A 27,150-nucleotide genomic window follows, 5' to 3' on the forward strand; every position below is an offset into this window, starting at 1 on the left:
TCTTTTGCACAGACTCACGAGTCTTTCAGATGGATTTGTGCGACCCAAAAAAATTTCATTGAAGCTTTAAAAGTGAGTTTATTTTTATGTTTTTGCCTTCATTTGTCATAACTGAGGGAGTGAAATATCTCTTAAAGGGTTGTTTTTCACAGTGTTCCACGGGGATGCGTCCCCCCCTTTTTGGCCACGTCTCGTAGACTTTTTTGGGGGTTAAGGGGTAACTCTAATTGGACGTGGGCCAATAGAAAAATAACACTTGATGCCTTTATAAAATAATAAAAGTATTTACAGGGAGCGTGCAAGGGGCGATGCCCCTTGACCCCAACTTGGGGGCACTGCCCCCAAAACCCCGTCGAAAAATATAGGGGGAAACTGCGCTGATGGAAGTAGGGAAAATTTAACCTCCGAGTCTGATTAGGCTCCATATAACAACATAATTAGCATTGAAGAAATCTTGGTATTTAGATTTAGTATTTCAAATTTCCTATAGTTTCATTTGAAATGTAATTCTTATACTATTATACTGTCATACATCTTTTCAAAACTAGTTTTTCAAGTACTATATGTATATGTACAACTATATCAGCACCACCACCCCGCCAACCCCTTGCCACCGTCCCCCTGTTGTCCCCAAACTTAGGCCCTTGGTCCCCCCGTCCCCCTGTCCCCAACGCCGGTGGAACACTGGACTTTTTCATTAGTTTGTAGTCTTCTCTTTAGTTTGTTCATTGTTGTTTTTCACATTTGGAGTTGGACATATCATTATATGTAATTTTGTAAACATTTATAAACTCATGCTGCTATTATACATTTTAGAGTTGAAACTATGAGTATGAATGATGAAATTTCAAATATCGCGCGTTTGTAGATCATATGACATGTGTAATGTTTCAATTATGGCTCTTATGTTCTCTAAATGCATTAATTTCTTTGTCTTTTTGTAAAACTACGGTTTTTTTGTTTTGCCAAGTCTTTTGCGAGTCTTTCACGAGTCCGAGTCTGAGTCCAAATTTTTGGTTTGTCGAGTCTGTGGCGAGTCTGAGTTTTAAAACTTTCATATCTGCAAGTGTAAGTTTTGCCATTGGCCTGAAAATGAATTGAAATTATCATTCTTGCTTCTCTTCAACTTATACATATTGTGTATGTTTCCTTACCTACATTATAAGTGTATGTTTTGTATCTTTTTCTCATGTATATGCTGTGTTAACTTGTTTCTGAGTGTGACTTGTGGGAATCCTTCTCCCCTTCGGCACTCAACAAATTCAAACCTCGATACATGCATTCGGGGTCATTCATGCAACTGAAGTTTGTGCATATTCTTTGTGTCATTTCTTGGTGGGGAGAGAAACATCTCTTATCTTGGTGCATCACCTCCTTTCATTTTAGCATTTCCTTCTTCCCTTTTCCTCTGCAAGCTGTTAGGATAGGTTTAAAGTAGAATTTGGAGTGTTGCGTTGGTTCAACACCTAGACTTGGATTGAGAAGGAAGTTGGCCTTCTCCGGAGATTCAACCCCTTTGCGCAAGGTCCCACACTTCAGGGTTGTTTCTATGTTTCACAAGGTTGCTGAGTTGATAGCTTAGCAAGGGTGCAATCTTTTGTGATAACACTACTCTTCCTTCATTTGACACTTTTTAGAAGCACTAGCTATAATAAGCCTATTTCTATCATCCTTTTCCACGAGTGGCTTCATGATTTTCAACTTCCTTTCAATTTCAGCATGAATTTGTCTGAAAGCTTCCAACCAAAAGTTTGTTGAATTTATGACTTCCGTGATTTAGTCACTAAATACTTGAAAAAACAACTATTGAAAATTCTGGTTTGAAATTAAATATCTGAAACAAAGCTTAACTTCCCAACAGGCTGGCATTGGCAAGAATTTTGGCTCAGATACCATTATAACATCCCGTACCCATATATTATTAACATACATGCAAATTTTCTGATTTTCACTCACAGACATTTTGTTTGAGGAATATGATCATAAGCTTGAAATCCAGAGATTAAAATATTGAAATTTATGTCAAAAATGCAAAGTTATTGCATTATATATTTCATTGACAATTCTTCCTTCTACTCTATTCACTATGGATACAAAGTACATACACGCAGAAATTACATCAGTAATAATATTATTAACTAAATCATCAATATTTAATATTCCAAATGGTTGACTTGCTTGAGCTGCTTGACGTGCTTGACAATCTGCTGTTATTTGGTCAAACATCCACATCAGCACTCACTCCTCATACTAGAGCTGTGCGGCACCCTTCCACATGATAAATAGTAGTCCCAAACTTGTACGACAGATTCTACAATAGTTGTAACTCCTTTTGGATGCTACGATAGGCATGTTTAAGCTTTCAAAGGCTGCATTGACCAATGACAAGTCTCTCAGTGTAAATAATCAACATCCAATCTGCATCTTCAACTCCGCTTTACAAATGTATGGCTGTCCCCATTTAGTATGGCACTCAAAAGAGGAGTGTGGCAGCATGTATTCAGGCTGCAATTAGTGCTTGCGAGGCTTTAATGCCCCAAAACATTTATTTGATACCTTTTCATTAGCATGACCAGCTCACATAAAATGTACGGTAGGTTATTTAGTGGTTGAAAAGTGTACGGCTGGTAAAGCCAGCTACTTAAAATAAGTTTTATATAATTTCTTCCCTTCACCACACACACACACAGCACATATACTTTTTACTACAAATCTTAATAAATTTATACCGGAGACCACTGATGTCGGCAACTGCAAACAAATCCTTGTAATTCCACATCAATCTGCAAATACTGGATGAATCCACCAAGGTTGGCTAAAACGGGTTTTCATCCAATCAACCAAACAAAAGGAAACTCAAGGGATTTTGCCCTCAGGCTTGCTGAACCAAAGGCCAAAAGCTCTCAAAGCTCTCCAAGAGAAAATATCAAAACCAAGAATAAATCATATGAGCTCTCAAATCTCCTTATAAAGCCCTCTTGGAACTTATCAGAATATAAATTATAAAAATCACTTTTAAATATTAAGCTTCTCATAAGTGACGTTATAATATTTCATTTATTTTGTTTTCTTACTAATAAAGTGACCCTCTTAAATACTTTATTAAATGATTATGGTTCAACACTTAATTAATTAAATACGAATAATCCTGAAAATGCATAAGACTGTTTAATATTTAATTAATTAATTATTTTTATAACCTTTTTAAATAATTGAAACTAGTCATCTTTTAATTTATTTATTTTTTGACAAGTTAATTGTAATCATGTAATTATATTCTAGGTCAAATAAAAGGGGACATAACATAATAAGGCTTAAAATGTGTAAATGCATTGAGTTTCAGCAATCGATTGAATATAGTCATCTCCAAGGACCCTTGTATTGTTTTTTTTTTAAATAATGGCATTCCCCTGGCAGCGTCTATCTACCATCTCTTAGGGATTATGATCTAAAATATTTTTTTGTATCATGATGTTGATTATTAAATATCAATATAATTAATCTTGCTTTCACTGACATCTATTTCAATAAAATTAATTTTTTTTATTTGCAGCATTTTATTGTCTTGTATCCTTTAGAGTTACATGTCTATTGTATAATTAGTTTTCTACATAATTTTTTTCCACAATGTTCTTGAAAATGGCATATAATTACTCATCTCCATCTCTTGTACCATTACCAAACTCTATGTCTTGCTAACTATGAATGATATATACACAGATTTCTAACCTATGTTACTGGGTTCTCCTGAAACCCCCCCTGCCCCAAGTACCCTTTTGGGTTCGTTCCAAGGCCGATACCCCACCAGATTTATCTAGGGTCCTTCCCAAGCACTTGATCTCAACATATGTTACTGGGTTCTCCCAAAAGCCTCCCTCCCCCAAGTACTCTTATGGGTCTTTTTTCTATGATATTGCTATCAAGGTTCAACAGTGTAGTTTTTGAGTCAAACTCATTGACCCATGTTTCATGAGTAGTGGTTCACAAGAACCCATCTCTCATGAGAATGAATGGTCCACTTAGCACTCATTGATCTAGGTGATGCTCACAGGGGTGAAGCATTGGGACTTCCCGGGAGGTCACCCATCCTAGTACTACTCCAACTCAAGCGCGCTTAACCACGAAGTTCCCTCCAAGGTTAAACCCACTTAGCTTGCAACCCCATTTGCAAAACCTTCAGCAAGTGTTGTGCCTTATGAAGCATTCATTATAGAGCCCCTTTAGCTCATCAATTGATAAGTAGGAGCCATTTTCCACAGTAAGTCAAACTATGATATTGCTATAAGGGTTCAACCGTCTAGTTTTTTAGTCAAACTCATTGACCCATGTTTCAACCATCGTTGTCAGATGTAGGTAATTGGCAGTAGTCAATTCCTTTAGATAGCAGTGCCATCAAAAACGTATAATTCTAGCAGGATGTGAAACAAAATACAATTTTTCTGAATTGTAGTCACTCCCTTTGAATTAATTTTGGTAGGTTATAGTCATTCTCTTTCAAATTGTACACAGTATTTTGAGAAGGAAGAGTGAATAGAGAAATTAGAATATTTTGGATACATACCTCTGCACACCTCTGTAAAGAAAGATCTAAACCCCATCCGTGCACCAGATCATTCTGTAATTGCAGATATTTATTAGAGACTTCAAATTCTATCTATTTTCAAGAAGCGAAATTCCAAAAATTTGGGCATAAATTATTTCTCAAATTGAGAAATTATTAGGTTCTAAGAAGAGCCTAGCCAATGTCCTTATATTTGGAAGTTCACTAAATTACCTGAATCATATGCCAAACACACCGCCAAGCCTTCCGAGAAAATACAGGAGCCATTATTTCCACAAACCTGAATGGAATATAGGTTATGGTCATTCATTAAATCAATATTACTATATAGTATTTACTTGTTAAGAAAATAAAGAAAGAGAGATAATTGGTACAGTATTCAAGCAGGTAATTTTCCCAAGAAAAAATTCTTGATAATTACTTTTTTTATTTAATGCATCAAGGAGCAGCAGATCAAACTCCAGTTCAAGCAGACATTAAGCTTGTAAACTGCTGGAGTTTGAACCTTGGTCATTTGCATGACAATGCTCCATATCAACCACTAGACCCACATCCCAATGGAGATGATATGACTTTTGCAAACATAATCCATTGATAAATATGTCTGCACTACCAAAATAAACCATACCCTGCACATGGTGGTAATTGTGGATCACGGCATAAGCCAGGTCTCTCCTCTGCATTCCTGTTCAAATCATTCAATGGTATTAAATAAAAAAACATGAGAAACAAAAATAACAATAAAAAATGGAAACAACTTATAATAAAGAAAAAATTTCAGGAACATCTTACGTATGCACTTCCACATCTGTCCTCCTTTTAGTCATATTCCATACCAAAGCATTATTTGGCTTTAAACCAGGCTGTGATATCTCCAAACTATGCTTCCTTACAAGTTCTAAGTATCTAAATATTAAAAGAATCCAAAGAAATTAGGGTAAATCCATATGAAGAGTAGTAACGAATAGATCAAAACAAATTAACTGTCATGATCATGACAAGTAATCACAAATGTTCAAAGGTAAATGATGAAAATATAACATATGGGACCAAAATATATATACTTAGAGAATGCAAAGTATGACTCATTTGGCATTTATTAATTTTACCACTAAATCCACAAGGGTTAACTTACTTTTCTGCATCAAAATGCTCAAGTCCTAGGTCCTCGTCCCAAATAAATATGTATTCGTACGGTGCCACAATATCTGGATGAAGAAATCTTTTTGCAAACCACCTATAGTATATAATAACATGATTTACTGAAAATATGTAGAAAATCTTGGAATTTGCCATGCATTTCATTTGAGAATACACAGGAATAAAATACTATCAAAGAAACAGCTATTTTTTATTTGAAAATAAGAAACCAGAAATATGAAGAAAGACTTGGAATGCAACGTGTCGTTTACTTGGGAATACACAAAACAAAATGCAGTTAAATAAACAGATTTTTCATTTTTTATTTGGTTGAAATAATAAAATTCATGAACACGTGACCCTATACATATATTAATCATGCATAACAATATTCCAAATTCATTATGACTGATCTTTGACTAATGAAGATAACTTGCAACTCTGGAATTACCTTTAGTAATATATTTGCAGGTTATAAAAGTAACCTAGATTCATAAATTCAAGAAATGAAACCTCAACAAGAATTCAAATAGATTTTTTTTTCACATGTTTTTCCTTTCCAGGATCATGAAACATAAATTTCTTAAAGAGAATTACAAAGTGGAATACTAATATTTATGTAACTACCTAGCATGCCTCTCAAATTTGAGGTCTTGTAAAGGCAAGCATTCCAGAAAAATAAAAGTACAGTTGCAGAACTAAATAGTAATGTAGATTATTTTTTATGCAGTACATGAAAAGAAGACTACAGTAATTATGCTACAAGTACACTATTTTTTTCATAAAATATCTATATTTCCACAAAGATCTCAACTCCCATCAAAGTAAAGTTGATAAGATTAGGCATTTTATCTTAGTTTGACATTTAACTATTATTTCTTGTCTTCTAAAACATATAGGAAAGTAGAAAGTAAATCATAAATGGAAATACATCCTGAAAAGAGATAATAAAATTGAGATATGCATGAAAGTAGAAGACCTCTAAAAATAAGGAAATAAAAAGGACGGATTTGTCAGTTAATTGACATGGATTGAGCAATGGACTTTTTAGTTAAACTGCCATTGTCTGAGGACTGGATTGCCTAGGATTAAGGAATGCAGAAGAAAAGGTAAGCATGGATTATAGGAAGCATTGGAAGGACAAGAGAATGCACTTCAGAAATTTGAAAACAAAATTCAACTTCATTCTCAAACTCGTGACACTGTCACAGCAGCTAGTGGCATTTGGAGACAAAACCTTTCAAGCATGGTAGCTAGGCCATCTTGGGAAGAGAAACCCCAAAGGAGTAGATAAAAATTCGGCACAACTCCAACATTTCAGTAGTGTTCAGATTCGCATGGACATTATTAGCATGTTAAGATTTGTAATTTGTATGAAACTGGTGAATTTCAAGTTGTGTATGTGTGTATTTGAATTTTGAATAAATTTTTAAATATAAAAATACATAGTATTTATTGCTGTAGTTTTTCTGGGTATTTCTGAGTTTTGTCATTATGTACTCATTTAGATGAGATCTTTACAACAGAATCATAAGTTCTATGTATATATTAGACAAATTAATATCTTCTCACTTTAGCCAAAGGTATTATCATCTAATTTCCTTAGACAAAGAATATATTATGGATCACCTACATCGTCTTAAAATCAAAGGACAAGTATACATAATATGATTACAAAGCTATTATAAAGGTTTTGATACCTTTGTAAGTATCCTGAGGCAACATCCTATATAAAATTTGTTTATTGAAACCATGAAAGGAAAAATTTTCTGCCCAAAATATCACTAGGAATGCTTGAAATTGCAACTCCTTAATATGACTAACCTATCTCAAGGACAATACCAATCAACATTTTCAGAGATTTGTTAAATTCCATCCAAGAAATAACACAATATGATATGATACAAGAAGTACTTACCTAAAAATTGCTAAAGATTACTATGAAAAGATGTACTAAATTTTACTTCCAATATAAAATTATAAATGCAGGATATTATAAAAAACAATTATAAAGGTTGAATCCATAACAGAATCGCAATGCAAAAGTATATTGATTTTGGTTTACATGTAAAATACAGAGAAAGATCAAAGCTTCCTACCATTTTGTTTGCTTTTTTGTGCTGACATGAATTGCATGTCGAGACCATTCAAATTGATCCCACTCTGTTGTTATTCCATCATAATGGAATAATATAACTGAGAATTTTTCTGAGAACTGATAATTAAGATGTCAAAAAATAAGAGCATTAAATTCATCATACATGTTCAGAATGCATCCATATGCTTACAAATTTACAATTATGTCAAAATACTGACTTCTACGACCAAACAAAAATGGCAGACTATGGAATGCCCATGATAAACAAATTCCATGTTTACACACCTTTGAAACCATGTCATTAACAATATACTTTTGTCTAATGCCAACTGTGAATGCTACCAAATATTTTGGTTTAAATGGCAAATCCTGCAGATTTCAGTCCATAACAAAATATTTTAAAAATCAAAATCAACTCAAATTAACTAATGAAGAGGATGCATATTGAATGATAAAAATTAATAAAAAAAAAATTTAGAAAGGGAAAATGTAATTATAAAAACATATTTTAACAACATATATCAAATAGCCATGTTCTTTCTTATCATGTGTAGATTATTTAGAGTCTAGACAATTATTACATTCGAAAATACTTCATAGCATCATTCCGTTGAATTTTAAAATCTGAGATTTAAAGCAAGAGTGCACCTCACTAGGCTTACCCCATAACCTACGGGGGTATAGATCTGTCTCGCGCACAACGATTCCAGGAGGTAGTGTCTCTGCTCCATGAGGATTTGATTCCACAAATATCTATAATGCAAAAGTGTCATAGGAAAAAGCATATGAAATATAAACTCACTGCGTGAACATAATGAATTTCCATGAAACATAAGATACATTAACCAAAGATGATTAGGTAAGAATTTTGCTTCAACAGTTCAAGGGTGCAACAAATATGCAAATTGGAAAGGATTTGATAAATAAGAATAGGAAAAAAAAATGAACATCAATACATTGAATTTTAAATAAACTGAAATGTTCATAACAAGGCAGCTCCACCCATTTAAATTTCATTTGTTCATTACAAAGTAAAATATAATAGCTTCCCACCACATGCTTGTGCAAAGTCTCATAACTAAGTGGCTTCAAAGTTAAAACCTACAGGTTAGTATGTACATTCAAAATATTAGGAATGAGAAAGCCTAAATTATATTTTAAATAGATATAAATGCCTTGAATGCTCCACACTTTAAACTAGTTAGCAATTGGAAGCACACAAGTAATCATGTAAGTTAATAAGTATGTAATGTCCCCTTTCCGTTACTTTAGTTTTAGCTTCAACTTGATAGGAATATTTACAACTTCTTTAAAGAACCAACCCTAACTTGACTTGCTTAACATCAGTCACTCTTCAAAGTAGTAGAATATAATTAATAATAATATTGTAAATCCACATCTGGTATAAAACTCTGAAATAATACAGGTTGATATGAATGTTGAGTTTTGAATCTAAAGGATTAACAAATATATGAAATCCATGTTAGGGTTATGTGTTTGAATGTAGATAGGCAATGCCTCTCGTCGGGGGCAGGCCAGGGCGCGGTGCGCGCCCTAATGTGCATCGACACCGCGAGCTCGGGTGCGCTGGGGCGACACATCGAGCACGCACCCGAGGTGCCCCGAGCACACACCAGGGTGCAACCGGGGCGTTGTGCACACACCCTAGTGCGCCCGAGGTGCTGTGCGTGCACCCAGGTGAATTCGGTGTGCACCTCGGCCAATGCACGCTCGGTCGAGGCACGCACGTTGGCCAAGGTGGGCGGGCTTCCCGATATTTTTTACTATAAGGTTTAGCCTGTTGGCGTTCTCATCGGGGGCGCCTCGAGCGTGCACCGGGGCACACGATGCGTGCATGAGGGCGCACGCCAAGGTGCACCGATACCGCATGTCCGGGTGCACCGGGGCAATATTGAGCGTGCACCCAAGGCGCCTCAAACGTGGACCATGGTGCTCCAGGCCCATGTGTGCGCGCACCCCGGTGCATCCGAGGCGTTGTGCATGCACCGCGGTGCAGTCGGGTCGCTGTGCGTCAGGGCGATGCATCAAGGTGCACTCGGGGTACACCCTGGCCAGTGCGCACTTCGCTAGGGTGGGCGCACACCGAGGCCAGGTCGGGTGCGCACCCGATGCCCGGGCCCTGGTGCACGCACGTAGGCTAGGTCGAGTGGGCACCCGACACCCGGCCCAAGGTGGGTGTGAGGGTGGGTGTTGAGGTGTGCGCATCGAGGTGCCCACCCTGGCCAAGGTGGGTGTGAGGGTGGGTGTTGAGGTGTGCGCACCGAGGTGCCCACCCTGGCCAAGGTGCGCGCAAGGTGCACACCCAGGGCAAACCGGGCGCCTTGGTGCACCAGGGCAACATCGAGCGTGCACCCGAGGCGCCCCGAACATGCACCAGGGTGCACTCGGCCCACGTGTGAGCGTAGGCCGGTGCGCCCTGCCGGATCGCTATATCTGATTTAGTCCTTTTGCTTCTTGGGGTAATGTTGGATAATATTTCTGATTGTGATTCAATCTACTCCTACATCTATGGCCTTTTACTTGGCTGTATTAGTATTTCATTTCTGAATAATTAAAATATCTGATCCTTAATGATTGCTGTTTCTGAATGAGGACTTATAACCATGTGATTGAATAATTATGGATTGGGCATGGAAAAGCTTAAGTTCTATTCCAATTGCTATTCCTGATCAAACAGTATGGAATCATGCAACCTCCTTTGATGTTGTCTCTGTCCATTTACTGTTGTGCATGCATCCTTTGCCTTGTGGTCAGGTGGATGACCTCCTTCTTCATGTGGCTATCTAATGCTCCCCGAGCACTTCACCTGCGGAACAAAGTATCCAATCCAAATCCTCCATGATGGAATGGTTGGATAATATTACTGGTAAATTGTTTATCACATAGATCAATGTTGTCATTTATTGCTGCTAACTGTTCTGTAATATATGAATGGCTCTTCCAGAATGATAAACACAAGATATATATAAACCAATTACATGCCAAATAGGCAGATGCTCTACAGATCCAAAATGGATTGGTAAGGAATAAGTTTCCCATCGTATTTGATAGAATGAGTTCGATCTCCCTTTTGTATCTCACAAGAGCGAATGGTTGCATCATTTGAGAATCAAAGAGATGTGTCTCTCCATAATCATATCGCATGAAGACAAACATAGTGCTTAATGATTATTTGTTTTAAGCGTTGACTAATTGCTGTTCTTTGTTAATCACTCCATATAGAAACACACAGTGCCGTGATGGTAGAAGGAAGTCCATGCTAGCTTCAACTCCATATAAGCCATATTGGTGTTCAGAATTGAACTGCTTTGAAAATAATGAAGAGATGATATATTATTGGGTCAGCTCTATAGTCACCGAATTAATTAATTGTAATGCCAAACTAAATATGATTGCCGCGAAATATTTGCTTGATTGCTTATTGTTTGTTCTAAACAACAAAGACTTCTGAAGTCTCTTTTGTTATAAACATATGAGTCGGCATCCTAGGTTGAGGAAGTCGGCAACATCATTAAGGAAGTTTCTATCACTTTAAGGTTGCTGTAAATAAACTGGCCAATACATATACCTTTGGCCATATTGCAAAACACGGTGTCCTCAAAAAGATTCCAAAGGGCAGTTCATTAATGTTATCATTGCAGTGTATACGCTGTCGACCAGGAGAGTCTGATCGTGAAGTTGATGTTAATATAATCTCTGTCTGATTATGAAGACGGTTTCATGAATATCTTATTGTCAATGTTGTCCATAGTATGTGTATGGGACTGTAATAGCTGCGTACATTCACCAATCATAGACATACAGCTGTCTAACTTGCCCATCATGAGATGATGATATTGACACTATACTTGATCTTAATCATTTTTCCTTCATTATATTTTGAAGTCTATTATCAGTAATAAAGATAACACAAGGAGCTTTCTCAATATTAACAATACTTGATGGAGTCTTGTTTGGGGACATCACAAAGTACCCCTTTGGGATTGGTAAAAGAGCATTACTATAGAAGGTCACGAAGATAAAATCTCAAAGAAGGTTAGTTAGGAGCACAACTTGTACTCATTATTACAACCCAATTTAAGCATACAATAATCAATGAAGTGGCAACTTGTATTACCACACTTAAAAGAAAAATTTATTTCGTCAGAGGAAGGATATTAAACTGATCAAAGAAATATGAAATAAACCACCTTAAATCTCAGGAGCACAGATTTGAATGGGACACCAAAGTCAACTTGAAGGAGGAAAATGCAAAGAAAACATCCTCACAGCTGGGAATAACAGAGTTAAACAATGGAACTACAAAAGGGACAATATACATAGGCCAGAGAAATGGAAACAACAATGAAGAAGATTGATCCAATCAGAATCAGGATGATTTCATTTTTGGCATCAAAGGAGAATCCCACCAGACCCACCAACAAAATGGTGTCAGGGCAACAAATAGAATACAGATTATTCTCAATGGGAACCAATTTATTGCATGCACACATGGTGACTTCTCTCCATATAAGTGTGCAATAATAGCAGAAATAAAGTGATTTAGAAAAATGTTTCATGTACCTTTCTGCAATATTTTTCACTCTTATCTATACATAGAAGTTTCCTTGTTGATCTCTTTTTAATGGTATCAAATGAAGGGATATTCTAACATTTAATTTGTTCTTCTCTATTACTAGTGATGAGAACATATGCATAAGCCTTATGATCCATGGCCAATAGACAATGCATAAACTCTTTCTTAGTAGTGCCTACTTTATTTGAGCTCCACATTTAAGGTCAACTGAATCCTCAAGGGAAGACATTTGAGGTCAACTGAATTCTTTAAAAAGTGAAGATTGGTTGTGTCTAGTCATGATAGTTTTAAATAGGATATGGCAGAGTTGGGTTCAACCTCAAACTAAGAAACTAAAATTCTAGTGAGTTCATAAATTATAGAAGCTATTTATGATTTCGATAATAAGAATTAGATTTTCTAGTGGCCACACTGCAATCATCATCCTAGTGGCTTTGGTAGGAATTTTTATTATCATTGCCCTTTCATTTATTTTATGGCACATGATTTCAAATTGGAAGGTGAATCTAGCTAGAGGGAAGCCTCCAAGAATCTTCAAGAAGATAGGATAATGGTTCCAACCAGCCAGGGAAAGCATTTACTTTCCAAGGTGTTAAACATTCATGTTAAGCCAACTTTGAGAATGCAGGAAATGATCCATCCTTTCTGCAGTATAGCTGAAACCAGCCCTTTTTTTGTCCAGGTGATATTGCCAAATTTTGGAGTGATATCACCCAATTATATGTTACCAATGAAAGCTGGAAAATCTACGTAGGATTGAGTAGGCATTTGAGTACAGAAATTTGTTGAATACGATATTTCATATGAAGGTTCATCATAACAGCAGTTATTTTGGAAAGGTTCTACTTTGAAAAGCAAAATGTCCATTCCTGTGACTCTTTCAATGAGTCATCCTAGGAAACCCAGAAATAAGCTGCAACATATTCAAATTCTCTTCAGATGATGTACTTCTTTGTGATTGAATGTATCAAGATATCTCCAGAAAAACATGACCTTGAACCTCTGCATTTTTTTCTTAGCCAAAATAAGCATCCATCTCTGCAGCCTTTGTTATACTTTATTTCTGAGCCAAGTAAAAGGTGCTGTAAATAATTCCACAAACCCCTCCCAAACCATCTACTTAATCAACTTGTGACTTGATCGAGAACCCCAGTATCATTTTGTTTATGCAATACAACAATGCTTTTGGCAATATAGATGAAACCAGCCCTTTATTTGTCCAGGCAAAATTGCCAAATTTTGGAGTAATACCACCCAATTGTAAGTTACCAATGAAAGCTGAAAAATCTACCTAGGGTTGAGTAAGCATTTGAGTACAGAAATTTGTTAGAAATAAGATATTTCATATTTGTATGAAGATTCACCATAATAGCACTTATATTGGAAAGATTCTACTTTGAAAAGAAAAATGTACATTCCTATGACTATTTCAATGAGTCATCCTAAGAAACCCAGAAATCAGCTGCAACGTATTCAAATTCTCTTCAGATGATGTACTTCTTTGTGATTGAACGTATCAAGGTGCCTCCAGAAAAACATGACCTCAGAACCTTTTGCATTTATTTTTTAGGAAAACCCTGCTTCGCTTTCCAACAAAATAAGCATCTAACTCTGCAGCCTTTGTTTATATTTTTTTCCTAAGACAAGTATAAGGTGCTGTAAATGATTCCACAAACCCTTCCCAAACCAACTACCTAATCAACTTGTGACTTGATTGTGATCCCACTATCATTTTGTTTATGCAATGAAAAAATCCTTGTTAATTCAATAGAATGTTTTTTGTTATTTGCTCATTACAAAAAAACTCTCTAAGACTATTAGGCACACAAACTGGCACCTAGCAGAGTAGATCATTATACTCTTTAACATGGCCCGCATATTTCTTGACTACTTTTCAGCATAGACACCACTTTCTTCTATTGAGAATCTAGGATAATAATCTTCTTGGCCGAACTAGGAGTTTACCTCAAAGTCATGTAGTTTTTATATATAATATATTAATGTAAGGTAATCTCTATATTTAGTTTCTACTTCTATCAAAAGACAAAATTCATCAGGTCTACGATATATTCCTTATAACACTCTTAAGTCTATAATTTTGTTGGGTGCAAATGAAAAAAGTGGCTCTGTTACCCTTGTTATGAAACTAAATTGGATATTTTGATAATTGAACTGAAACGTCCTGCAACTGTACTCTGCATATTTGATTTTTATTAGTTAGACTGAAATACGAAATATGAGTTAAATCAAAAAAAGGTTTGGTGGCTCTGAACTCTACCAGGAAGTAAGGAACAACACTAAGATTGCAAAACTTCAAGATGAAATCTTATAGAAATGGCATCTTCAAACAGTTAATGAGTTCAAAAGAATGATCCAAAGCAATCTTATGTGCTAACTTGAGCATACTTGATTTCACAACAAGGATGTGTGCTACATTTGGTCAATGAATACTCCTTCAGTAATTACCAACACAAAAAATATTCAACCCATCCGCTCCCCAAACAACAAACTTTTTTTTCTAAGAAAACTCCCTTTTAATATGTATGATAATATCAAAGAGTGAGCTCAACTCCATTTTATAGTTGCACTTTTAACAAGAATATTATGACAAGAAGCATGCCCATGTCGTTTAGAATTTGGGTCATGGTGGTGCTTAACACCAGCAAATGTGCCACACCCTCTAAGACACTAGAGAAGAGTAATGGGAAGCCTTTTATCTCTTGGAGATAGAAATACTTGGAAGGATGGACTAGCCATAATATTGTTTGATGAGTTAAATTAATTGACCATTGCTTTGCTACCATAATATTATTCATTCAAAATGATAACCTCAAAGGCTCAAATAATAATCAATGTATTCCAAGGGCTTTGCAATTTTGTCAGTAAACGAGACTACACAAAATTGTAAATTCTTAGCAGGTGCACTGTGAAACATTAGAAGTGATATTTCCAAGAAGCTAACTAAGGTAGATTGTTTCACTACCAAAACCAGCAAGTTAAGAGCTTTGTCCTAGGCACAAGCCTCTAAAAGCTCTCTAGATCAAAATGAGAAAATAACCAAGCATGATACAATTGAAGCCTAAACTTCCCTTTTATGCGACTAGAGAGGATCTTTCATCTTCCTTCTTAAATCTTGTTTTTCCCTCCTTTTGTTTAGATTTGAACTTGAGGGACCAAAAATAATAAAGTGACTTTGTAAAATTTTCACCTAACATTAGAGTCACTTTAGTACTTTATCAAATTAATTAAATAATATTGCTCTTTTCATTTACTTTTGAGGGATAATATTAGATAGATAAATTAATTAATTCCCTTAATCACAACTCTAGCGTATAGGAATTAAATGGGCTAATAAGTCCTCCAAGAGTGCTAAGAAGAAGGGGACATTACATCTTTTTCCTTTGATTCAAAAACTGGTCTAAAGAGAAAAGATCTTGAATCCCATCTGGTAATGTAGCATTCTCCATATAGGCGACCATTACCTCATCTACCAAAGCAACCTGAAATTCAAGAAAAACCTATAACTCCTCTCTATGTTTAAAATTGGGTTGAAGTAGTCTAGGAACAGGCCCTGATACTGCCACAGCAGTACATCCATTAGTATTTTGCTGGTTTGTGGAACTTGTTTCACCACTCTACATTTAAGTAATCTGTGGCATACCTTGATTCAACTTTGGTAACATCCATGACATCCTGTCAAGCATTGCATCAAATTTCCTCTCTAGCAAAGTGTTTGGACTAACTGAACTAGCTTGTCCCTTATCTCAGCCAGCCATGATACTAAGTGGACTATGGTTTGTGGAATGTGCAGAAATGTCAATGTCACTAGGAAAATCCCCTTGCAATTTTTTCTCTTCTAAAAAAGGATCAATAACCAGTTGTGCAGCTGCAGTATTCCTTATGAGTGACAGAGAACTTCATTATTACACGAGTATAGAAAAAGACTGAGCAACATAACCCACAAAGGGCTGGCAGGAAAACTAGCTCTGACAACATTGTAATGACCACCTTGTATTTTTATTTTAAATTTTTGCAAATATAAACTTGATCATAAGCATTCCAAATGATGATAAACTAATGTCATTAGCATTGATATTGATAACAAAATTTATACAAAGACCTGATACAAAATAGATACATGCAACTCTGGTATAATCACTTCTCCACAATGCTAAAAAACATTAATCCAATTCCCAACTAAACACAAGAATGATGTACCTTGAATAGATGGTCTGGAAGGGTGCATATAAGCCTGAAAATAGAGTAAAAATTGCTGTAATGAACAGGACAGCTAAGGATAATCATTCAGCTAGCTATCTTCCAAACTCACAACCAACACACCCAAAGGTTCTCAAACCCAATCAACATCAACAATAAAACCTCCAACACCCTCCAAACTTTTTTAAATGAAAGCAAACAGGTTTGATATGATTGTTTGAGTGATAGGAGGTCTGAAACAACACTGTTGTAGGTCGAAACCACCCCTTAAGCCTTCCAAAACTCGTACTATGCAACCAAGTGACCTCCAAACAAAGTCAAATAGTAGGGTATATACTTAGCAGTATCAAAACAACTTTAAAAGGCACCCATCTCTACTAATGGTATTGTAGGTTTCTGAAACAACATTCAGCAGATCTGAATTAGTAATATAAGCTTTTCAAATTGCATTGAGCATTTTATCAAGTGCCCTCAACAACTCCACACATGCTCGATACTCTCCAAGGGTTCCTAAATGACAAGAAAATTAACAGCTGCAAGTCTAAAAGGTGATTTCAGTCATATCCAGTAGTGACAAAACATTGGTAGCAGGGGTGGCCAACATGAAACATATAATATCTCCTCATACCTCCGTTAGTGCAACACCAAAATGCTTTGAAATTACAAACAAGGCCTAGTTGCCTTCAACCAACATTGAATGGCACCTAGGAATGCAGTGGCAATCTAGAAAACCACGTTAAGGGAGTCACCCAACCATGAGGAGAACAATAAACACAACCTCCAAAGATTTTTGAGCCCTTTCACAACCTTTCCTACAAGATATGAATGATATGGCCAGCTATGGCATCATCAAACCTCCAAAACTGTACAACCAACAAAAGAAACTCCAAATCGCTTGAAAATATATAAGAAACTCTGCAAATGTCAAACATGCAAATCCAAAACACTTGTAAATTTCTTTATTTCTGAAACCTCAAAACTTTAAACTCTGAATAAAAATGATGATTCCTAAGTACAACCATTCCAATCAACTAGGGATTGTCTTTCAATTATGAAACTAGCAACCATATGAGGTCTTTTGTCCAACGATCTGGGGAGAATTTTGTCATTGATGTCAATATTTTTTGGTTGCATTCAAGTTTCTTGGTTGAGTGTATGTATCTGGACAAGTCAGATTTGTGTGCCGTGTCAAACGTCAATCGTGCCAAGTCAGATTAATATGTCGCTTTTCCTTGTGTATTTCAAGTTGAATGTATCTAAATGTCAATAGAATCTATCTAAATGTCAATCTAGTAAGTTTTTTGAATTTGAACATCCCTCACCATAACGCTCCAAGTGCTTATCATCCTTTTTTTGAGGCTTCTAATAGATCAATACCAACACTCTAATGACTCAAAAGATTCTTCCCACTTTCATTTTGATAACTATCCTGCAAATCACCCTTATATGGCATGGATTCTATCTTTGGAAGATTAGTGATAGTGTTCTGAATAGGATCATCTTTCTCACTTGTGCATTCAACAAGAATTTTTTTTTCCTTGACTTCATTGTGGCACTCAATTTTTGAAGTCTATGAGATATCTTTTTTTCTAAAAAAAGATCCCTACCGACCACTTGTATGGTAGATTCCTCCAAAGCTTACTTCCTCTTATTTTTTGGCTACTTGAAGTGGTCTTGAATCTTTAGCTCAAGCTCCACGATAGCTTCTAGTATCTCTGATGTTGGTATCTTTTCTTTCTTCAGCACATGTTTCACAACTTCTACCTCTTCTTAAAGTTGTGGCTAAGGTGTAACTATCACTTTTTCTGATTCCATAATCTCCCTTTCCAGCTCTATATTAGAATTCTTTGACTCTTCATCTGACAACACATCCCTATAGTGCACTTGTCTTTTCCCTAGACATTTGTGGCTTGGCTCCCACTGTTCTTTAAATGAGAAGCAACATTTATGACTTCAAATTTTATTATTGATATCATCTTCCTTACTTGCAATTGGAGAGCCCTTCTTTTGTTGGCTACGGGAAGGTCTCTTAGAACAAAATCTGTTCCATGGCAATGAGGACTCTAGCACTGGCCTTTCTTCTTCCTTTGAGTACACTTTCTTCATCTCCAACTCATCTCTTTTGTTTGGATACCAATCACCTAGTATCTCTAAGAAATCATCAAAAGGAACTTCAGCTTTGAGATCATTAGACCTCCTTTGAAATCTCAAGGATCTTGGGGGCTTGAAGTTCGTACATTTCCTTTTTCTTCTGTATTTTTATCAGTTCCAGTTGAACAACATCTATATTCTTTTCTTCTATTAAAACCTAGGCTTAAAAAGATTGGGAGAGGAACTAATCACAGACCAATTAATTGCTGAAGGACTCTTGTTTTGATTTAAATTTGCCATGAATTCTCTCATAGTATTTTCCAATTCTTTCTGACTTCGTCTGCAAGATTCAAGCAAAGAATCTATCTTTTTTCTTTCTCTCATGATTTTTTCTTCTCTAATTTTTCTATCATTTTTTAACATGTCGTAAACTCTACATCAAATGGTTAGCTTATTAAATATTTGACAAGATCACCAACTCTAAAACAATTGTAATGTCCCCAACTAATTTTTTGAAATTTCGCAACTATTTGATGAAATGCAATAAACTCGTTCACTTTGATCACCCAAACCCCAACGTGGGCAAGGTGAGAGCATATGACGACTAGGATTATGAAAATGCAAACCCTTCACTTTCTAATCACTCATATACAAATGTGGGCAAGGGAAGAGCATACGGTAATTGGGACACTATCTGGCAAGCCCCACAATCTAAAGGAATGCACACCTAAAATAAAACTATCTAGTGTCTTGGCAAAATTGCCACCCAAACTGAAAGAAGTCTATTCTGACTAGTGGAGCACCACCTCATTTTTACAATAAACCAATAATATTGGCTGAGATGATAGGAGCAATCAATTATGTCAATATAGAAAACAGAAAAGATATTAATGCTACGGCTAAGATATACTCTGAGTAGAATGAAGAAGTGATAATACCTAATGTATCTATCCAACCAAAGTAACAAAGCCAACATCAGACTAATTGACACGTTTGATGTAAAATATTGTAGATCATCTGCGTGATATACCACTAACTGAAACCCCAAGTGGCTACTCAACAACATTGAAAATGATGGACTAAAAATATATGGAATCTACCTAGAACTACATTCCTATAACTAGAAATGAACAACTGATGATTACAATCCTGAATGCCACCAAAAGAATACAATGGTTCTAACATTAAAGGGGTACACACAAGTCTGGAGCAAGTGTGACTTACTATAGTAATCACTCCCAGCACAACCAATAATAAAATCAGCATATTAAATTAGTAATCTGTATTAAAATCAGCATATAAAATCAGCAATCTGTATTAATAGCATTTCAACGATTCCTTTACAATCTCGCATGGTGACACGAAAGAAATAAATGAAATAATCATTCTAAGATTGATATGCCAACATTTTGGCCTGATTCCTGAATCCCAAGTGTTGAGTCTAGATAAAATAAGTCATGACCTACATTAATAAAGAAAATCATCTTCAGATATGAGCGCAATTAAACTCAAAAAGGTGCCCCTACTTAAAAATTGCATAGTCATTATCAAAACGGAGCAATCAAGTTTGTAGCCAATCAATACTCCAATAGTGATATGCAACCAAGCCTAGCATATGAATGGATCCCACCAAGAGCCATTCCCATGTGAATAGTTTATACCAAGGTCTTCATAACATGCAACAAACGTCATTAATTCTAAAACACTAAGATTTACCCTATAACCATGCCCACATAGGAGTTTGTAACTTGCAAACCTTAATATTAACAATGATTAACATTTTCCCAAAGTAATTGATAAAATTAAATTCAAATCTAGAAACTGATTCAAGACCAAAATCCTTAACTTAAAAATTCCACATACCAAAGAGACAACTTATAGAAACTGAAGATACTTTGCAATTAATAAATACAAAAATTCCGCTTCTACCAAACTGAAAACTACAACATCCAACGCTCTAGTGACCCCTGAATAGAATCACTCAAATGGATATGAGGGTTTTCATCCCCAAATCCAATCTTTGCAGCACACTAGTAACCCCTAAATGGAATTACTCAAATGGGTAGGAGGGTTTTGGTCCTCAAAACCATTCTTTGCTAAAAGGGTTTCAACCTAGGTCAGAAAATAAGAATGTGTGTTCATTGTCAAGAAAATAGATTTTTAATAATCAACCAAACTAATCCTCCTTTGCACAAACCTTTCTTTTATAGATACTTTTGAGGAAATAAAATATTATTTTCGTTTTTTTCTTTTTGTTTCCTCCTTTTCCCTCAAAAAGAAATTTCTAGAAGAAACTTTTAAGATAACATCACTTTGTACCCCATGCCTAATGATGCATTTTAACATCACTTCAAGCCCTTTAAAAAACACTTTATTGGACCTAACTTTTTAACAATTTGGGAGCAACACACAAGCATCCCAAGAGTGGGTTGGAAGCATCCCTGTCGCCTTGAGTTCCCTATGGGTACACCGCTCCTATGCATAAATAATTAAAACACCCAGAAAACTATGAAAAAACAATTTTTAAAACACTTAAAAAAATTAAAACAACCTTTAAAATCACCCTAAACCCTAAACACACCTTTATGTTTGTTGTTTAACAAACACAACCCTATTCCACACAAACTTGTTCTTCCTATGCCATTTTTGCATTTTGAAAGGTAGTTGGGCTTTTTTCTCAGAAGAATAAATGCAAACTACTTAATTTCATTGTTAAGTGATAAAATTGTGAAATCATTAAGGTTTGTGTGGTTTCAAAGGCTTTAATTTGGGTTTGGTGGTAGGGACTCTATCCATTGACCCTACCCTCTATTGCAACATGGAACACACCAAGGGCACCACCTCTGGACCCCACGCGGGGTACTACCCCTCAACTCCACTAGGCGTGTTGCCCCCAAACCCCCATTAGGAATTTCGCTCTTCAACTCCATTAGGATCTCCACTCCCAACCCCCACTTTTTATTGATATCTCTTGTCACATTAGAAACTTGATTACAATAAGGGGTCGAGTGGAAACAAAACTAACAACTTAGTCAATTATCTTTATGACAATCATAATATCATTGATCAATGATGTAGTATCATACCATCAAAGATTCAAATGTCATTATTATTATAATATATATATATATATATATATTACAACCATACCCAGGAATAAAATTTGTTGTGCTGGCATACGAAAACCTCGTACCCATACCCAATCCTATACCAGAAGAAACAACTTTTCTATGTAATAATAAAATAATATTAAGTTGCTTTTTTAATAAAGTAAGTCACTTGAATAACTTAAAATTTTATTTTTATTATTTCTTAGCTTAATCAAAAATGGGGACATGATATTTGGCTTGATTAAATCAAGCCATAATATATTAACCTATTGAGACTTGTATAAATGATCTGCAAAAGTTCTTTCTTTTTAATGCAACATCAAGGGGAAGGCCATTATTGAAGGGATTGGAAATGTTAGAATGAAAGCCTTCTCCAAGCAGGTGACAAAAGACCTATGTAACAGTTGACCGAGGGAGGCACAACTCTGCAATTTTTCCAAGAGTAAGTAAGCAATGCAGGATACATAATCATAGTGTGTGATGGCAAATCTGTTGACTATCTATTTGGAAATCATGTTATTTGTTGAAGCATAAATTCTTGAATTGTTTAGTACTCCACTATGGTCTAATAGTCAAACCAAGGCTTCACAACATTGGTGTCACAAAATTTAGCTTTATGGAAGAAAACTAGTTGGTCATATCTTTTGAAAAAGTATTGATGTCAGTCTTATCTGGGCATGATTGCAAACTGAATTTATATCTTTATTCACAACCCACATTTCTTGGCAAGGCACTCCCTTCAGAAAACGTGGATGATGAAAGATAGCTAATAATATTTATGGCATACAATTCAGTTGACCACCATTGGTTTCTTCGGGAAATCAAGAAGTAAGGAAACGAATCATATGGAACACTCCCCACTCAGTTTAGGAGAGTTGATATTTTTCAAGATTTATTCTGCCTGCTAAAGCAGAGCTTGCAGAATTACATCATGATGTTGAATTTAAGCCCCTAAAGTCACAAGCTTGAATGTTTTCTTTTTGACAATCATAGTGACAAAATCCCCTTATTCTCATGTGTTGAATAAATGTAATTTTTATGTTTTTAAAAGTTAAATAAGACATGTTTCTCAAAACAACAGTAAATATAATCACGATTCTACTTGAAAAGATCTTGATTCATGACTACCTTTGATTTATTATTATATAGTGAGATTTTTCTCATGCTGTTGCCATTTGGAGCAGACAAAGACCGCTCATGAGCATCCATCAGCCTTTTGCAAACTATGTCTGTGTCATTAACCTTCTGAGAGGAGAGTCCAAATGTTATTGGTAAAGTCCTTGACAGAAAATCAAACTGCACACAAACATAGAGAATTCATGTTTATCTCAAAGTAAATACATTTACACATATCAGAATCAATGTTCACCAAACCATAAATTCTCATTATGAAGGCTACCTGTGAATACAAAATGCTTGAAAATAATATTCCAATAAAAAATCCAATGAAAATTCCACAAACAATTGCAAATGTGAGTTTCATGGATTCTTGTGGCTTCATGGAAAATCCGCTGCAAATATAACATTTTATCAAACATTAGTGAGGACAACCAGTATTGAAAAATCAATGTTAGGACCTTCAGAAAAAAATAAGAACAATAAACTTAAAAATCCCTTGAACTCATGAATTCAGTATAGTTGGCTAAAAAACCAAAATAATCATTGATAAAAAATGAAACAAAACATCAAAATCACCAACCTGGATTTAGTACTACCAAAGAGTAACATCTTCAACACTTAAATAAACATTTAGATTCAAGTGTTCTGCTGGAATCTAGACTACTCGAAACTTGTTTTTAAAAAAGCATTTAGAACGTTTCCAAAACCTTCTGCACAAGGAAATGACAAAAATTATAACCCTCCCAAGGACGCCGATTAAAAAATTTGTAAATCAAACACATTACATTCTTCAAAATGCATTTTTAAACTTGAAAATATCTGTACAATATAATAATGATTTCCTTCTTCAAAGACCAGCCATCATCACTGTTTAATATAATAAATTGATGGAAACTTGCTAACAATTGCGAGATAAAAACAAACTTATGCGTCAATTTAATTAATTTATCAAATAAACAGCCTCAGATTTATTTATTATCTGATCAAATTTGATATGCAATTAATTAAAATTTTAATCATCTACTAGGATTGTGATTCATTAAGTGACTTAATGAATGTTCAATAAAATTGAAATATATTTTATATTGTTTGGTCAACTAAAGGGAGAGAAAAAAGCAAATGAACAGTTTTATTACATTTTAAGGAGTCAACTGCAAAAACATTTGTTTGTCATTTCCTTCTATTATTTAGTAGTGTCACACTAAAAGATCGGTACCCAAGATCATTGTACCTTTTACCCAAATGGAGTTTAAAATCAATTTTGACATTGCCTCCAAGGAAAATCCAGATTGTGGAAGAGTTCAAGTATTTAAAGATCATAATAGGTATGTCTTATGTGTTTATTCTTTCACCTATAGTAGGGCCTTAAAACAATGTCCCAAAATTAGAGGTTTTGACTGCTAGATTAAAATAGCCATCTTTTAAATATAAGTGGAAGGTGATTCCATGATTTCCATAAATGCTATTAAATGGAACAATTATAAGAAATATCTCACAATTGAACCATTAGTAGTACACATACCTCATAATCCCTTGGATCAACCCTAACCAGAAAAAAAAAGCAAGGGAAAAAATGTCAATATTAGATGAGAAAACTCAAACAATATGTAATACAAATAGAATAGGATGAACGTATCAACTAAATTCAACCTCTAAATATAGAATAGGCGTTAGTCCTTTTTGTGAACACACACAAAAACAACAATTTATAAAAAATACCAAGATAGAAAATCTATTGAACAACACAATAAAAGGACAATAAATTAGAGTGCAGCTAAACGATAGATACAATGTAAGGAAATATGTTAGATGGTTAAGCTAGGGGAGAAATGTAGGACACCATGGTAATAAAATAAACAATAGCACGCAACAATAAAGTAACAACCATATAATGAAAAATTAGAATTGCATAAATGAAAAGAGAGGGTAATGAGATACTTACCTATGGTTGACTTGTAGGCTCATTAATCTCCCCATTCGTTAAGGCACTTGTGATGAGATGTGTGTATGTGAATTCAAGATGTAAGTAATGTAACTTTTTCTGAGGGTGTGGGTCATTTTATTATTAAAAAGCAAGCTCTAAATGGGATCAACCGGGCAAAATTTTCCCCAAAGGTAGTAAAAAGGTAGATTAGGGTTAAAGGCTAGAGGGTTTTTATTCATTTGCATTAGAAACATGTGTTATAAATTTTTAGTCAGATTTAGAAATTTACTTATGTGCAACAACACTAATCCATCCAATGATGTCTAGTTCTCTCTAAATGTCAAAACATGGCCAATGGCATGCCATGGATGGTCAATGATGTATGAATCTGCACAATTGGCCACTAAAGAATTTTCTATAGTGGTTGATGATGTATGAGTGTGCTAGAATCATTGATGATGTATAAGTATGCTAAAACAGCAAGTGATGTTCATTGGATAACTGGTGATGTTTAATGCATGAATTTTTCTATATATTTTCACAATTTTTACTAGATTATGGTTGTGGATAATGAATTCAAAAAACCTTATTTGTATTTTGCAAGTTTAATGGCATACTCGACTTTGGCGAATGGTAAATGTGGGTTTGGTTGTTGGGTTTGATAGGTCAAGATAGATCCACCTTGAAGGGCTAGGTTTTGGAGGCAACAATCATGTGCATGTGCAGGCTATCAAAAGATACAAAGTTACTATTGACATTCCTTGAGAGATGGAAGCCTCAAATGAACACTTTTGATTGAATGTTGGGATACACAGATAGAGTGCACAATCATACTAGAGGATTTGCAAACCATGTTGGGTTTACCAATGCTAGGGACACATCTAGAATTTGGTGGCCTAACTACAGATGACGAGCGATGAGAGATAAACTATCACAACCACAAAAGCCCCATTCCATTTCTGAGTTTAGAATATGACTGAGATCTACTTTTTAGCTATAAAATACAAAATTGAATATATCTATTATTTAGAGAAACGGGAATCGCCCAAAATCGCCGAGTTTGGGCAATTTCTAAGTCGAGTCATGTTGGCCAATTCCAGTGGGCTCGGACTCGGACTCGATCAAGTCTAGGGTCCAAACTCGCCTGGACTCGGCCAGACTTGGCTAGACTCTGCCAAACTCGGCCAGACATAGACTGGGGTCCCAAATCTTTAAAAATCTCTAAATTTCTTGAGTTTTTCACTTTGCCAAGTCCAGCCGAGTCTATGCTGAGTTTCAACTCCGAGTCTCGAGTCCCCAGATGAGTAGGCCTTGCCGAGTCTGATCCGAGTCCCGAGTCTCATTTCTTTGATCTAAACTATTAAACCAATTGTGTTTAAAGATGATAAAATGATTTGGATTTTGATTGATGGTGATGCTTGGCCTGAATTATTAACATTTGTCTTATTGATGAAATATATCTACAAGGTGAAACCAAGGCATCAAAAAATGGGGTAATACTGAGATTAACAATAAACTGAATGGTAAGCACAAGTACCAAGACATACCAAAACGTATAGAGAGGAAAGGATAGTTATGAAGGACCTCATGTAAAAAGTTACAAGGCATTGGAAACTAGGATCATAAAGAAACCCAAAGTGACAATAAATAATTGGATTAATATAAGAGTAAGAAAAATACTGTTAAGGCATCAAGCAACAAATGGCAATAGGGGAGGTGATAGGAAGAGCAGCCAAGGAAAGAGGGTCATCATCTAACAATATTGAATGTGTAAAGAATGTGATTGATTTCCATACCAAAAGAGATCCCAAAAAGATGTTGCAAAATAAATGTGTAGGCCAAATCACCCAATATAACAATGAAAAGAAGACCAAGACAAGATAAAGGAAAGTAGGATAAATAGAGATCTACATGTAGGATGAAAATTTAGAAAATCCCTTGGACCATTCCCTTAGCATGATTTCCCAAGAGTTTTAGAGAGCATTCAAAGTAAAAGTTATTCAACAAAAAGGAATTCCCTAAGGTTAGCAAGAGTGGGATTTGCAGAAGCAGCAAGCAACAAAGGAAAGAGGATAAGGAAGGAAAGATTGTGTTGGAAAACAATCACTGCAGAAGGCATACTCAAAGAAGTTATATTTTAAAAAGATGTGCCTAAGTATTCATAAGTCTGTTGATATTAGGATGAGATAATCATGTTAATATTCTCACCAAATCCAATATTTTTCACTTATAACCATGACAGTCCCTAAGGCAATTTGTGTCATAGTGAGCATTTGTTGAATATCAATCTGA

The 27,150-nt window shown here is 35.3% G+C and overlaps 1 protein-coding gene across 4 annotated transcripts in view; it reads right to left on the reverse strand.

Annotated features, from left to right (window-relative positions):
• Nucleotides 1-27,150, reverse strand: part of LOC131065714 (uncharacterized) — a 109,293-nt gene that overhangs the window by 64,043 nt on the left and 18,100 nt on the right. Inside the window, exons 2-13 of one of the 4 annotated variants that reach the window (XM_058000310.2) lie at nt 24,457-24,478; nt 23,515-23,641; nt 23,215-23,326; nt 22,944-23,111; nt 8,448-8,552; nt 8,085-8,168; nt 7,801-7,916; nt 5,697-5,798; nt 5,354-5,467; nt 5,190-5,246; nt 4,775-4,841; nt 4,562-4,615 (exon numbers count right to left, since the gene is read on the reverse strand). In XM_058000310.2, the coding sequence (XP_057856293.2) occupies nt 4,562-4,615; nt 4,775-4,841; nt 5,190-5,246; nt 5,354-5,467; nt 5,697-5,798; nt 7,801-7,916; nt 8,085-8,168; nt 8,448-8,552; nt 22,944-23,111; nt 23,215-23,326; nt 23,515-23,543 (1,008 nt within the window). In that variant the 5' untranslated portion in view covers nt 23,544-23,641; nt 24,457-24,478. Of the gene's footprint in view, nt 1-4,561; nt 4,616-4,774; nt 4,842-5,189; nt 5,247-5,353; nt 5,468-5,696; nt 5,799-7,800; nt 7,917-8,084; nt 8,169-8,447; nt 8,553-22,943; nt 23,112-23,214; nt 23,327-23,514; nt 23,645-24,456; nt 24,479-27,150 lie in introns of all 4 variants that reach the window. The other 3 variants (XM_058000308.2, XM_058000311.2, XM_058000307.2) reach the window with 3 other exon arrangements.

The sequence above is a fragment of the Cryptomeria japonica genome, chromosome 7 (assembly GCF_030272615.1).
Source record: "Cryptomeria japonica chromosome 7, Sugi_1.0, whole genome shotgun sequence".
Classification (NCBI taxonomy): domain Eukaryota; kingdom Viridiplantae; phylum Streptophyta; class Pinopsida; order Cupressales; family Cupressaceae; genus Cryptomeria; species Cryptomeria japonica.